This window comes from Mytilus edulis, chromosome 13, assembly GCF_963676685.1.
Source record: "Mytilus edulis chromosome 13, xbMytEdul2.2, whole genome shotgun sequence".
Lineage (NCBI taxonomy): Eukaryota > Metazoa > Mollusca > Bivalvia > Mytilida > Mytilidae > Mytilus > Mytilus edulis.
The window spans coordinates 40332217-40347632 of NC_092356.1; the positions used below are offsets into that span (position 1 = coordinate 40332217).

At 31.7% G+C, this 15416-nt stretch overlaps 1 protein-coding gene across 1 annotated transcript in view; it reads left to right on the top strand.

Moving 5' to 3' along the window:
- The window catches only part of LOC139501261 (uncharacterized), an 80749-nt gene that overhangs the window by 18931 nt on the left and 46402 nt on the right, over positions 1–15416 (top strand). The window contains exons 13-20 of the mRNA XM_071290283.1: positions 867–1067; positions 3571–3845; positions 6886–7018; positions 9217–9435; positions 9941–10097; positions 10656–10936; positions 12623–12823; positions 13740–13873. Of these exons, the coding sequence (XP_071146384.1) occupies positions 867–1067; positions 3571–3845; positions 6886–7018; positions 9217–9435; positions 9941–10097; positions 10656–10936; positions 12623–12823; positions 13740–13873 (1601 nt within the window). The remainder of the gene's footprint in view (positions 1–866; positions 1068–3570; positions 3846–6885; positions 7019–9216; positions 9436–9940; positions 10098–10655; positions 10937–12622; positions 12824–13739; positions 13874–15416) is intronic.

A 15416-nucleotide genomic window follows, 5' to 3' on the forward strand; every position in this document is an offset into this window, starting at 1 on the left:
AGATTTACTATGGACAGGTCAGTCAGACCTCACTATTGATCCCTGAAGTAGTAAAAGTTTGTCTGATTTGTCTCTCATAACTTTTGTACAGTAGAAGACAAACTCAGTTTTCTTTCCAGGGAAGCAAGTCAATTCATACTTTTACAAGCTTGTACTAAAGTCAACTTGAAATACTAGCAGTCAACTAATACGAGCAATTACGATCAACTAGAAGAACTGCAATCATTGCGAATTTGTACCACTGCTGACTAAAGACTCATGACCATGAAAACAATATACTTGATATATACGTTGCTATAGAAAACCTTCATAAAATATGAATTATTTGCCTTAATGATTAATTCATTAAATGAACATAAATGTACAATTATATATGAATGTTTAATGTTTGTTCTTTTAAATCTTAAAAAAAATTGAAGCAACAGTGCCAGTTTTCATAATTATGTTTGCCTTGGGTTTTGGTTAACTGCCTACAGTGCTTACAGCGCTTTGATTAAAGAATTTTTAATTGATATTTTGGAATATTATGATTGTAAAAAAATGGTAAAATTTGAGAATCATCTGTGATGCTAGGGAGTAATAATTTGCTATCCAAAATTATTCTTTGTAAACAAAAAGTGATTATCCAAAATTAATACATATATTGCTTTGTATTTTACAAAAGTTAAATTCATCGAAAAAATATCCCGATAGAAAAACATGACTTGTCCTTCATTCAGTGTCTGTGTCTCATACAAGAATTTGCAAGCGATGCCTTAAATGCCATATTCATTTATAAGTTCATATGGTGACGAGTTTAGGCAAAACATAAAAAAAAACATTAATCTTGAACTTTTCTAGCTCATTTCAATTTGAATTTATTTCAGATAACTGTTGATACAACCCCTCCAGAGGTGGGACATGTACACGATGGAGTGTATGGTAGTCCAGAAGTCGATTTCCAACAGGACATGCGGCTTGATGCTCATTGGGAAGGATTCTTTGATCATGAAAGTGGTGTGGCATTTTATCAGTATGAATTTTCAGATGTCTGTCTTACTGAAGAATATTTTCAACGTAAATCTTTGGTTTGTATTCTAAAAAATTATGCAATGGAATTAAAAAAATGCAATTTGGTTAAAATCCATCAGGCAGAGCATGAAATCATTATTTTCAATTCTAGTTAATCGATATGTAATATTTTTTTATGATATAGAACCCAACAAAATTATCATTATGGGGTAGAGGGGTTAAACAAAACAGAAGATCTCCTGATTAGTTTGATAAAAAAACAGCGCTTGTGACACACGACACAGTAAATCATGTGCTTAGAAACGTTAGGAATAAAACTAGAAATCTGAGATCAATACAAAATCTTATATTCACAAAAACACATAGAGATAGTAAAACATACTAATAAGATTTTTAGCTGTGGATAGACAAAAAGTCAAATCGCAAAAATACAAAAAAGTCCCTTATCAAATGGCAAAATCAAAAGCTCGAACACATCAAACGAATGGACAGCAACTGTCATATTCCTAACTTGTAAAAGACATTTTCTTAAGTAGAACACGGTGATTTAATTCTTGTTTAATAGTTAGCTAAAACTCTCACTTGTATAAAAGAGGGGCGAAAGATACCAGAGGGACAGTCAAACTCATCAATCGAAAAAAAACTGGCTAAAAATGAAAAAAACAAACAGACAAATAATAGTACACATGACACAACATAGAAAACTAAAGACTAAGCAACACGAACCCCACCAAAAACTGAGGGTGATCTCATGTGATCCAAAAGGGAAAGCAGATCGAGCTCCACATGTGGCACCCGTCGTGTTGCTCATGTTATTACAAACCCGGTAAATAGTATAATTCGGTAGGTCACATTCATGAAAGGAAAGGGGATTGTAGTTACGACGTAAGAAGCGTATCCGATATCATCTGTGAAACGGTTATTCCATAACGGTTAAACAACTCTTGATGGCGTCGATATAACAGTCACATAAAATTATTTTTAAAACGATGTGTGAACAAATCAAACAGACATGATAGGGGTACAGTAGTCAACATGTGTTTTTATCTTAATCACTATAAAAACTTACAAATATAAAAACAAAAACTATCATAGAACAATAACACAATGACGGGATGTATAAGTACAGAGCCGTGGCAAATGAATACCACCAAAACAGACGACTAAAGAGTAAAACTAATATTCATAAAGACAAATAAAAGAATACGTTAACACGTTATTCAGATGATAAACAACGTCAGTACTAAGAATCTATACTTTAAGACCATTATGTATTATTTGTGAAGTTGAAACGCGATATTTATCAACATGACCAACAAGGTCCTGGTACCTTCCAATGAATTTTCTTATTAAAAGAACGAGACATTCTTTGACATACCATTGCAATTGGTTAATCAATTTGGATTCCGCCTCAGATACTGGAGACGTTTCACAAAGTTGTTGCGGCATGCTGTTAAATACCGAACAAGTTGGTAAAAAAAGAGGGGAGAAAGATACCAGTGGGATAGTCAAACTAGTAGATAGAAAATAAACTGACAACGCCATAGCTAAAAAAGAAAAGACAAACAGGCAAATAATAGTGCACAACATAGAAAACTCAAGACAAAGCAACACAAACCCCACAAAAAACTGTAAATGTCTATCCAATATGTAGATGCTAACAAGGTGGGGGAAATTGATCATTTCAAAATTAAAATCGTCACGTTTGTCATATATTCTGGTACTGAGATGACCGTGTATATATAGCTTATTATCTATGGTAAGTTTATTTATTACCATTTCAATTTTGTAAAGCAAAGAAAATCAAAAGTTTTAATAGAACTAATTCCAGAAATAGACCAAAATTAAGAATTGTTTAGAGACTTGATTGTTTTGACCAATTCTGCCAAAGTGTCCAGTACATTTTCTTCTCGCTTAGCCCATGCTTTGCATAATTATTTTGAAATCATGGTTGCCATTCATGTGCTGGGGTTCACTAAACTAAGGACCATGAAAAGTCACCTTTGGAGATTTTCGTGTTGAATTATGTATAGATCCCCAGTAATAAAATGCATGGCCAGAGGGTTTGACAAAAAGTTAATTTTGCTATCGTTTATGACTATTGCGGATACATCCAAAATTATTCTACAAATTATCTCGATCCATTGATAAATATTTTAATTGTTGAAGATGTTTTTATTTTATATTGATTTATACCAAAAAATCCTACGAAAACTCTCAATTTTACCAATATGCCAATAATCTTATCACATAAGAAAATTCATCCTCTGGGCATTGTTTTATGTCAATTTTTTGTATAAAAATTTTGTTCAATTGGTTTAAATTGCCAGAAACAAAAAAACCACTCCAAACACTAGTGTCATATTTTCAAACCTTTCCATTTTGACTAAGGATAGACGGGTAAAGTATTATTATTTAGATTATGAACGTCACTGCATGTGCCACCGTCGGATGTTAATATTATAAATCTGTAGGCATTACTAACATGTATGTAGAGATGTGTTACTAGATTTAAACAATAACTTATATTGTGTTCGCTTTAAAAAATTGTTTTTTCAGATAAACGATACAGTTAATACATTCGCAACGTATGATGCACCAAGCCCTGGAACCTACTACATCACAGTGGTTGCATACAATAAAGCCTTCCATATGTCTAAACCTGTATGCTCAGATGGTGTAACCATAACAACCACAATTCCTTCAGTAAAAAATGTGATTATAATGAATGCAAGGACAAAACCACGTATTGTTAGAGAAACAGATGGCCACGAATGGTATATAGATGAAACCCTTCAGCGACATTATTTAGAAAATAGTACAAGCAAATGCAAGTATGTGTTGTTATAATGAATTTTAATCACATATAAATGAATAAATTGATTGATGAATAAATAAATAGATTGAAAAATAAATAAATAAATGAATAAATACTGAATTTTACTATGCGTATTGTTGTATATTTCTGTATTCTACATTGGCAAGAAGTATGGACGGTGGGTTAAGATCACACAAACCATGTAAAGTCATGAACTGCAAGCCTTTATTAGTCTTGTATTTAAAAAAAAATGGTTCATTTATGTTTCAGAGTTTAGTGTGACATCCATTTTTGCTGAACTAGTATTCATAATTTTTTGGGGGCCAACTGTATCCCGCCACCGGGTTCGGGATTTTCCCGCTGTGTTAAAGACCAACTGGTGGACTGATTTCTGCTCTATGGTCATATTATTGTCTCTTTAACACATTCCCCGTTTCCCTTTTCCAATATGAATGAATAAATAGATAAATACATATATAAATAAGCATACATGCAATACAATGTTCTTCTCCAACTGGTGGTGTATCATCAGAGTTTACATTAAACTTGTTTTGTCATTCATTTATTAAGACCCTTTCAATCATATATTTCTTCAAATGTTGACTCTTGATGTAGGTAAATCCATAAAGAAACTTCGGACGCCACAAATTCCTTAAGTGTATTTTTTTTCAAACTTGAAAAATTGAAACCAAAATAGGGCCAACTTGCTTGAGTATTTTTCCTTAACATTTATAGTTTTAAAAATTTTCTAGACTTAGAATTCAAATTTTAAAAATTAAAAATGATGATCTCACGTCAATGATCACCAATTTTAAAATCTTAATTAAACGAGCAAAACTTTATCCTTGCATATTGCTATTGAGGACTATTGCTAGTTTTCAGGTTTTGGTAAGGTCTTAATATTTTGCATCGAAGGACGTAATAGCCAAACATGAATTAAATTGCAATCAAATGAAAGAGGGATGAAAGATACCAAAGGGACAGTCAAACTCATAAATTTAAAAGAAACTGACAATGCCATGCTAAAAATGAAAAAGACAAACAGACAAACAATAGTACACATGACACAAATACTGTGCTCTTCTTTCAACATAATTTAGGTTTTGTTAACTATGTCCCTTTTATACATAATCTGGATAAACCTTTAACATTTGAAATCTGTTAAAATGCACATTAAAAAATACACCAAAAATGGTGTCAAAACCTTAAATTATACAATTGAATCTTTCATACAGGGAATATAAGAAAAGATTTAAGGATTTTCAGAAAAGTATCCTTGTATGAAATCTACCCTTCTTCTTTGCAAAAAAAAGTCCCAAATTAGACCTAGGCCATGGAATCTAAGGTTATTTTTCAGAAAATTACTATATAAAAGAGGGACGAAAGATACCAGAGAGACAGCCAAACTCATAAATCGAAAATAAACTGACAATGCCAAGGCTAAAAATGAAAAGGACAAACAGACAAACAATAGTACATATGACACAACATAGAAAACTAAAGAATAAACAACACGAACCCCACCAAAAACTAGGGTTGATCCCAGGTGCTCCGGAAGGGTAAGCAGATCCTGCTCCGCATGTGGCAACCGTCGTGTTGCTTATGAGATAACCAATCCGGTAAATAGCCTAATTCGGTAGGTCACATTCATGAAAGGGAAGGGGATTGTAGTTACGACGTAAGGAACATATCCGATATCATTTGTGAAACGGTTATTCCATAACGGTCAACCAACTCGTGATGGCGTCCGTATATCTTTGATTTGTTATGCCAATAATGAAGATTACACTTATTAACTTGTTATTTCAATTGAAAGAAAACCGTAAGCAAACATTCATAGAGACTACATTTGACAAAAGTCTCAAAGATACTTGGCTAATATTTTTTTTCGCCAAACGTATGTTAAATTTACAAAAGACCTAAAGTTGTACTCAAACCAAGATAGTTGGAAGGCCAATAGTTATCAAAGGTTCCAGGGTTAAAATTAAAACGCCTGACACGCTTTTCGTCTACAAAAAACTCAACAGTGACATTCAGATCAAAATAGTTAGAAAGCCAAACAAGTATAAAGTTGAAGACTATTGATGACCCAAAATTCAAAAAGTTGTGACACATACGGCTAAGGTAATCTATGCCTGGGATAAGAAAATCCTTAGCTTTTCGAATAACTCATATTTATGCAAAAAATAAATTTATGAAAATAAATGATATTCATGTCAACACCGAAGTGCTGACTTCTGAGCTTGTGATACACTCGCGGACGAAACGTTCACCAGCAGAGTCAACGACACATTAGCGTAAAAGGTAGAATTCTAATAATTTAATACTCCAGACACGCGTTTCGTCTACATAAGACTCATCAGAATAAAATAGTTGGGAAGCAACACAAATATAAAGTTGAAGAGCATTGAGAATCAGATACAAAATTGAAAATTATTACAAACAAACAAAAAACAAAAGACTTTGGAAATGAAAACCTGTACTAATTTTTTTCTAAGATCTCATGAACTGTGAATTGACCGAAAACGACTGGTTTTATCTGGGCTCTAAATGCAAATAATATTTCATGCTGCATTAAACCTAATGTTGAAGCTATCTCAACAGCTCACATGTTAGCTGCGGAACCGTAGCTCTTATGTCCTTGGTCCGCAAATAGTCAAAAAATAGCATAAGGACCTAAGAGCTACGGTTCCGCAGCTACTCACATGTGTAATAGTTTATTTTATTTTATATACACAAAATGTAGTAAGCAACATAAACAGACATACATGTAATTGACTAATGTGACAATTGTTTGAAACCAGCAGCCAAAATTGGGTAAACATTCATCAAAGACATAAAATACAGCTGGCTTTAAATTCAAAGAAACACACAGATGATCTGACAGAGACGCTAACATTGATTTTTTTGTAGTTGATAGTGCAACATGAGCCGTTCTACAATTTGTCGAAAAAGTGCAAAATGAAATATGAATTAAAGAGAAAACAATATGAAAACAACAAACCTTCTCACCAAAATATGCATAAATTACCTTTAGTTTTCTATTATTATTTAAGATTTTCAGATCCGCTGACCGAAAATATTGAAGTATTCCCGATCTCTCAATCACCAGTTTATGCTGACAACGTTTGCATGAAGACCAATTCGTATTCTACCTTAGTTACTAGAGTTGTTCCTAAAATACATATGGTTTGCATTTTTTCTAACATAGTTTACCAATATAATTTTCTTCTAATAAATCATGACTGTTCAAAAAGTGAACAATTTTATTCAGGTCAAAATGTCGCTAAATAGCATCATTAGTAGTTATTTCGGCTCGCTAACTCAAATATCAAAATTTCTCAAAATCATCATTAATGTAAAATGTAAGAAATGTCTATTTCTGAAATTTATTCTTACATACTTTTGATTTTTTAACCCTATATGCTAACATTGCCTATGTAAATTTTAAAATTTTTTGTATGCACATTGAACGACAAATCTATGTGACGTATAAAATATTCTGACGTCAGACACACAAATCAATGAATGTGTTTGTAGATAGATGTTTTTGTGTTCTGTTAAATTGTTCCTTTTAAAAGTGTTATACGATGATGACTGATGTACACATATTTTGACATTTTAGCTCACCTGGCCCGAGGGGCCAAGTGAGCGTTTCTCGTCACTTTGCGTCCGTCGTCCGTCGTCGTCGTCGTCGTCCGGCGTCCGGCGTCGTCTGATAACTTTTACATAAATCTTCTCCTCTGAAACTACTAAGCTAAATTTTACCAAACTTAGCCACAATCATCATTAGAGTATCTAGTTTAAAAATGTGTCCGATGACCCGGCCAACCAACCAAGATGGCCGCCATGGCTAAAAATAGAACATAGGGGTAAAATGTAGATTTTGACTTATAACTCTGAAACCAAAGCATTTAGAGCAAATTTGACGCGGTAAAATTGTTTATTAGGTCAAGATCTATCTGCTCTGAAATTTTCAGATGAATCAGACAACCCGTTGTTGGGATGCTGCCCATGAATTGGTAGTTTTAATGAAATTTTGCCGTTTTTGGTTATTATCTTGAATACTATTGTAGATAGAGATAAACTGTAAACAGCAATGATGTTCAGCATAGTCAGATCTACAAATAAGTCAAACGATCAAAATGGTCAGTTGATCCCTTAAGGAGTTATTGCCCTTTATAGTCATTTTTTACCAATTTTTCGTAAATTTTGTAGTCTTTTACAAATATCTTCTCCTCTGAAACGACTAAGCCCAATTTGACCAAACTTAGCCACAATCATCATCGGAGTATCTAGTTTAAAAAGTGTGTCCGGTGACCCGGCCAACCAACCAAGATGGTCGCCATGGCTAAAAATAGAACATATGAGTAAAATGTAGATTTTGGCTTATAACTCTGAAACCAAAGCATTTAGAGCAAATCTGAAACAGTTAAATTGTTTATCTAGTCAATATTTATCTGCTCTGAAATATTCAGATGAATTGGACAATGGGTTGTTGGGTTGCTGCCTCACAATTGGTAGTTTTTAAAGAAATTTTGCTGTTTTTTGTTATTATCTTGAATATTAGTATAGATAGAGATAAACTGTCAACAGCAATAATGTCCAGCAAAGTAAGATCTACAAATAAGTCAACATGACCTAAATGGTCAGTTGACCCCCTAAAAGAGTTAATGCCCTTTATAGTCAATTTTCAACAATTTTCATTAATTTTATAAATTTTTGTAAATTTTTATAAAATATTTTCCTCTGTGTAACTAAAGGGCCAAGTTTATTATAGATAGAAAAAATTGTAAGAAGCAAGAATGTTCAGTATAGTAAGATCTACAAACACATCACCATCATTAAAACACAATTTTGTCATGAATCCATCTGTGTCCTTTGTTTAATACATGTATGCACATGGACCAAGGTGAGCGACACAGTCTCTTAAGAGCCTCTAGTTTATTTATTGTGTCTGTTTAGTTAACGCATCAATGTAAATATAACGGAATTTGATAATACTGTCATCAAAGTGAGAGGTTTAGCGCTTTAAAACCAGGTTTAATCCACCCTTTTCTACATTTGAAAGTGCCTGTACCAAGTAAGGTTTATGACAGTTCTTGTACATTCATTTTTGATGCGTTTTGTTATTTGATTTTGCCATGTGATTATGGACTTTCCGAATTGATTTTCCTCTAAGTTCAGTATTTTTGTGATTTTACTTTAAATATTCTATTACTGTAAAATAAACTCTTCGCAAAAAGTGATCACTATTGTTATTCAAACATTGATGATTAAAATTAAACTCATTAAATGTTTTGAATGAATAACGTAAACCAGAATTTCTTTTTATATTCAATTAATACATAATTAGCGTTTGCATTTGAGACATTTATCTGTTTCAGTTAAACATAACCTGGGAATCAGTTGTTGATGCTTCACTAATTGATGATTATGAAGTTGGATTTTCGAAAGTTTCAGGGAGCACTGCGCCTGAATTAATGGCATTCCAGTCATCTAAACATCATACACACATCTTAATAAATCACTTTGGAGTACCGGAAGGGATGTTGTTCTTTATCATTATAAAGTCTATTAGCAAATCATATGTCAAAGGTTCTCAGGTGAGTCAATTAACGATCATTAACACCATTTTATATCTGAACAAAATCAAAATGTTAATATTCTTTAAATCATTATTGATAGAAATAAAATATGTTGTCTTTGTCCTTTCTTCCTTTTAAAAGTAAAGAGAAGACAAAGTGTATAAATATTTAACGTTTGGTACAGCAAACGTACAAGTAAAAGTTCACGAAAAATAATATAAAAATGTCTATAAGGATAAAATGAAGGAAGTTTTTATTTTTATTTTATCCCATCCACACTCACACTCTTCTTTTTGGAATTACATGTAACATTTTTATGGTTTCTTATGTAAAACAATTTATTAATAATTTGCCCATATAAAATATACTCTGTTTTGGAAGTGACAACCTTGTATATTTTTCACCCAAATCGAAACACTGTGAATTAGTCTATTGAATTATCCATGTCCTGTGTTGTAGATTGTATATGTAGCTTTTTTACTTTAGGAAAATGAATCAACCGATTATTTTTTTTTATTTACAGAGTGTTGGTCCGTTCATACTTGACACAACACCTCCTCAGTTTGTTGGAACATATATTGATTTGTACCTTTCTGGAAATAACCTTCTGGCAAACTGGTCTGCTGCGAGTTTCATAGATAGTGATAACCCGTTTTCGCTGGACTATGAATATGCTTTAGGTAAATGTAAATAAAGAATAGTCGACATTGCAAACGTACTTCCTTCAGAAATTTTTTAGACAAAAATTTTGGAACATCAAATACAATTTTTTTAACATTAGCTAGAACAGTATGTCAAACTCATCTGCAGTTGAAAAATTACCACATAAAAATTGTAGAAAGAAAACGTATCAAGTATATCATTTTAATGAAAACCAAAACCGAAGTTATAGCTACTGGACGAATGCATAATTTAAAGTTCCGACACTAAGATACTAGATAAAGCCTATTATACTATGTTTCACATAGTACAATTAAAAAGATGATTGATCGGATTTTTTCCCCAATATTGATCAAATACAAGAGTATGAATTAGCAACCTATGTCTTGAGATTTAGATAAAAATAATGACATTTGCCTTTTTGATTAAGTTGTCTGAATATACTTTCTATGGACAGATTCAGATTCAATATTTTATTAGAGTCATCTATTGGACATGTTCGACTTCTTGTTCATCATTACTGCAGATGTTATTCTGTATCAAGAAGGAATAGGTAAAAAAAATATTAATTCTTTCAGGGCACGAACCGTATTCTGCAGACATACAACACTATTCTTTAGTGCCTGAAGAGGGATCCTGCAGCATTAATTCGAATTATATATGTATTGCAACTGATATTACTGAGTTAGATTGGAAGTTACATGGTCATCATAAGTATTATGTGACAATCAAGGCCACAAATCTGGCTGGTTTGTTCGTCTTAAAGGCATCTGTCCCCTACATCCATGATATAGTACTACCTAGTAAAGGTATTGTTATCGATGTTCCAGGGAATTCGTCAACTTTTACACCGATAAAGGTATTTAGTTTTGGCGTGGTCATAAAATTAATGTGTTTTTTATATAAAGTAAAGACAACCAATTTCCTTGAATTCTGTAACAGGATCAAAATCTCTCAAATGTAAACTATAAATGGAACTTGATATATCAAAGAATCTATATATCTTTACTTACAAACCTTTCAACCATGATACCTATTTATTAATGCCTAATCCAGTCAGTGTTTCATATTGCCGTATAAGGCGGTTTATTAATACCCAATTGTAAACGTTTCATGTTTTTGTGAAGTGTTGCATCAAATGAAAGGAAACAATGTTGAAGAAAACAATTAATAGCTTTGCTTTCAACATAGTTTTAGGATAAGTAAGGACTGTTCATCTTATGTTATAAAATAAATGCTCAACATGTGCTAAATGCTGTCAAAAATTGCAGTTTTAAGGTATATGTAAGGGGTTTAAGTGATTTGTTCAGAAATGATCTATAACATTGTAAGAATTTCTCTCAAAGAACACACAGGAAATTTTATAATTGTAAACTTATGGATAGATTGAAAATGTTTGAAATGATTTAAGAAAGAAGTAAATTTAATGAAAATAGGACCTACCTCCTGTAAAAATAATATAAAAAAAAATGCAACGGCACAATTGATATTAGGAAATATGATAAAATAAAACCAATGTTAATAAGTAGGATGATAAAAGATAATCCATATGATAAACGTTTTTAAAATGTTTGTTATCATTTGATTAGAGACTTTCCGTTTTGAATTTTCCTCGGAGTTCAGTGTTTTTGTGATTTTACTTTTTGCAAACGCTTCAGACATCTTTTCAATGGATAAAGCTGGTTACGGCGAAAGCAGGTAAATTAAAAGCATCTTACATGCAACCACGCCATATTTATGAATAATTTCAATTCTACAACACGCATTTTATTATGAAAATTTATATCAAAGCCAGTTGGTTTTAATCTTTTAGGGAATTATCAGTTATGTTTCATTTCACATGATACCTCAATCATTTGCACACATAGGACCAAAAACGGTATTGGTATTGTTTAATTAATGTAATAACATGTTTTAGTTGTAGTACACTGTAAAATTAATAATGATTAAAAGCTTTATTTATATTTTCTATAATGTTCTAGATATTAGCAGTTAGTTATCCCAATCTAACTGTGTTTTTGTAGTTTACATCCGCACCATAGTTTTCATAACACTTCTTATTTAGCGAATTTCAGGAAAGGGTTCTAACACGTAATGGAAAAATACTAGGATCATAATACCCCCATAAGTTAGAGAATATAACGTGCATGATTTGCAAATAACTTTCACTGCAAGGCATGGGATTCTTTTGCTTATATCTTATTGGAATCGAAATCAGTATCTAACATGGCGTATGGTCATTGCATGATTATCAAAATTAAAAAAACTCCGGTGTACCTGAATAATTATGCAGAAAAATAAATGTGGTACATAACAGCACAGGGAGATAACTTTTGTAAAAATCAGCTGACCGTTTTAATCACGTCCTTTTATTGAGGAAACATCACAATATGATTTGGATATTCATTGTACTAGATAAAAGTTAAAAATATATGTTCTGAAGCTTTATTAGAGTTCATGCAATTTTGAATAAAATAGAAATGTATTTCAGGACACATCTATTTATGGAACGAAATGTTACCCATTTCATTTTACACTTTTCCAGGACATGGAAGATATTGACTATACCACCATAAGAGATCATCTAGCTATTCGTTGGAGAAAATTTTACCATCCGCATTTGAATTTAACATACTATGCCTGTGTAGGAACCGCTTCTGGCATATGCGATGTTGCTGGAAAGAGAAAAATAGGCAGCAATATTAACTTTTACCTAGTCACTGGACTTTCACTATATCCATTACTAGTAGGTGTTAACAATCAACATTGTTTTAAGAAAGCAATTATAATAATTTATTATTCAAATTACTAAGAACTTTGAATTCAATCAGAATTTACACTTGCATGTCCAATTTCTTTTCCGAAATTGTCTCAAGGCAACATTACTGGTTATTTGTCCTTATTATATGGGTGTTTAAATCTCCGAATTATATTATTGCAATAGTTCCTTCGAAATAAGAAAATAATAAATCGAAACAAAATATTTACTTAGGGAATCGCAGGAAGATCAAAACAGATGGAGGCTCTTGAGTGTCCTCTGTTCTATACACACCAACCGTCATATGAATCCAAATTCAATCACATAAGAATAAAAGATACAATAGTTAAATGTTCAAATCAATTGTTTTTTTTTCCTGGAAGCTAGAGATTTAAGACCGTGAAAAACTGTGTTTGTGTGTAGAGTCAAACATTTTTTCCATCGGTCAATCATTTCGTGATTGTTCTGAATCCGCGCAGAGAACACATGTGGTTTAATTTTGTTTTGGTCCATGATTTCGATAAATGAAACGAAAGTATCGATTTATCAAAAAAGAGAAGATTCATGGGGGCAATCAAAAATCATAATTCAAATACAATCACCATGCCTTAAAAAGAAAGGCAACGAAAAGAACAATAACAAATATAAAGTATACTAAAAGTTTGTAAATATACAAACCCTATTATAAACAGGTGGAAGTTTCAATAGTTTTTGCTTCACGTGAGACATGAATAGAGAACTTCGTTTTACAAACTGGAATTTTGATTAGCTAAATTAATATATTGTTTGCTTTGATAAATAAAACTTTACAAAAAATAAAATAACAACCGAGTCAAATGAATAGAATTCATAAGGCATTTTTGAAATAAAACATAAGTGTCAATTCATTACAATGTAATTATAGCGGTATTACAGTACAGTTTTTGCTGAAACATTGACGGGATCAGCTTCCGTATCTTCAGATGGTGTTACTATCGTGGATCCAAATTGGTCATTGCCAGATCTGAAAATCCACGATGGAGAAAACTGCACAGGCAAGTCGGGCGATTTTAATTTTCCATACAATGTTAACTGCTTGAATAATCACTTAATATACACTGAATTACATGTACGTACTTTACTTCAAGCAGGTTTTTTGTTTACGTTAATTACATAAAGCTATAAGGATTTGGGTTTTTGATGTTTGGTATTACCTGTAGAAAACTGATTTCAAATGGGATATCACATCCTCATTTTTATGGAAATATTATTTACCGAAAACGGAAATTTAGAGACGGTAACTTAACGATCCTATAAATAAACCTATTCAATACTGTAATTCGATCTTTAGTTTTAAACATTATTTTCTTCTGAAAATAATAACGTAAACATTCCAATATGATAGTTTAATAAGGATTTGAAAACAAATGAATTTTCACTTTGACAAATTCCTCTCCCAGGAGTAAGATCTTTAAAAACTGTTTTATTGGTATTAATATTGGTTTTGTTTTCTTTAAATTAAGCATAATCTTAATATAATTGTTATATATACATATCCACATTCATTGCTCTACAATATGTCGATACCCGTATCTAGGCATCGCCCTGAATAATTCTCACATCTTTACACTAAACCTCTCGGATGTTGGATGTGTAATTATTGATAACTAAGTTTTAGATGATGACTTTTTTGTTATTTGTTATAAGCTTTAAACAAGCTGTCTGCAACTGCGATTACACTCAGTTCTGCACTTATTATCTTTTTGTTGATAGGATGTACAAATACCCGTTCATGTCAACTTTTTGTGTTTTTATCGAGCCTTCGACTTAAGTCGAAAAAGCGAGACATAGCGATTCTACATTCCGTCGGCGGCGTCCACAAATATTCACTCTGTGTTTAAAGTTTTTAAAATTTTAATAACTTTCTTAAACTATACTGGATTTCTACCAAACTTGGACAGAAGCTTGTTTATGATCATACGATAGTATCCAGAAGTATTTTGTAAAAATAAATTCCATTTTTTTCAGTATATTACTTATAAATGGACTTAGTTTTTCTGCCGGGAAACATTACATTCACTCTGTGATTAAAGTTTTTAAAATTTAAATAACTTTCTTAAACTATACTGGGTTTGAACCAAACTTGGAGAGAAGCTTGTTTATCATCATAAGATAGTATCCAGAAGTAAATTTTGTAAAAATAAATTTCCATTATTTCCGTATTTAACTTATAAATGGACTTAGTGTTTTGCTGGGAAACATTACATTCGCTCTGTGGTTAAAGTTTTTGAAATATTAATTACTTTTTTAAACTATACTTGATTTCTCCCAAACTTGGTCAGAAGCTCGTTTATGATCATAAGATAGTATTCAGAAGTAAATTTTGTAAAAATGAATTTCAGTTTTTTCAGTATTTTACTTTTAAATGGACTTAGATTTTCTGCCAGAAAACAACACATTCACTCTGTGGTGAAAGTTTTAAATTTTTTTAATAACTTTCCTATACTATTTTGAATCTGTATCAAACTTGGACAGAAGCTTTTTTTATGATCAAAAGCTAGTATCTAGAAGGAAATTTTGTTAAAATTTTGTACCTGTGTAT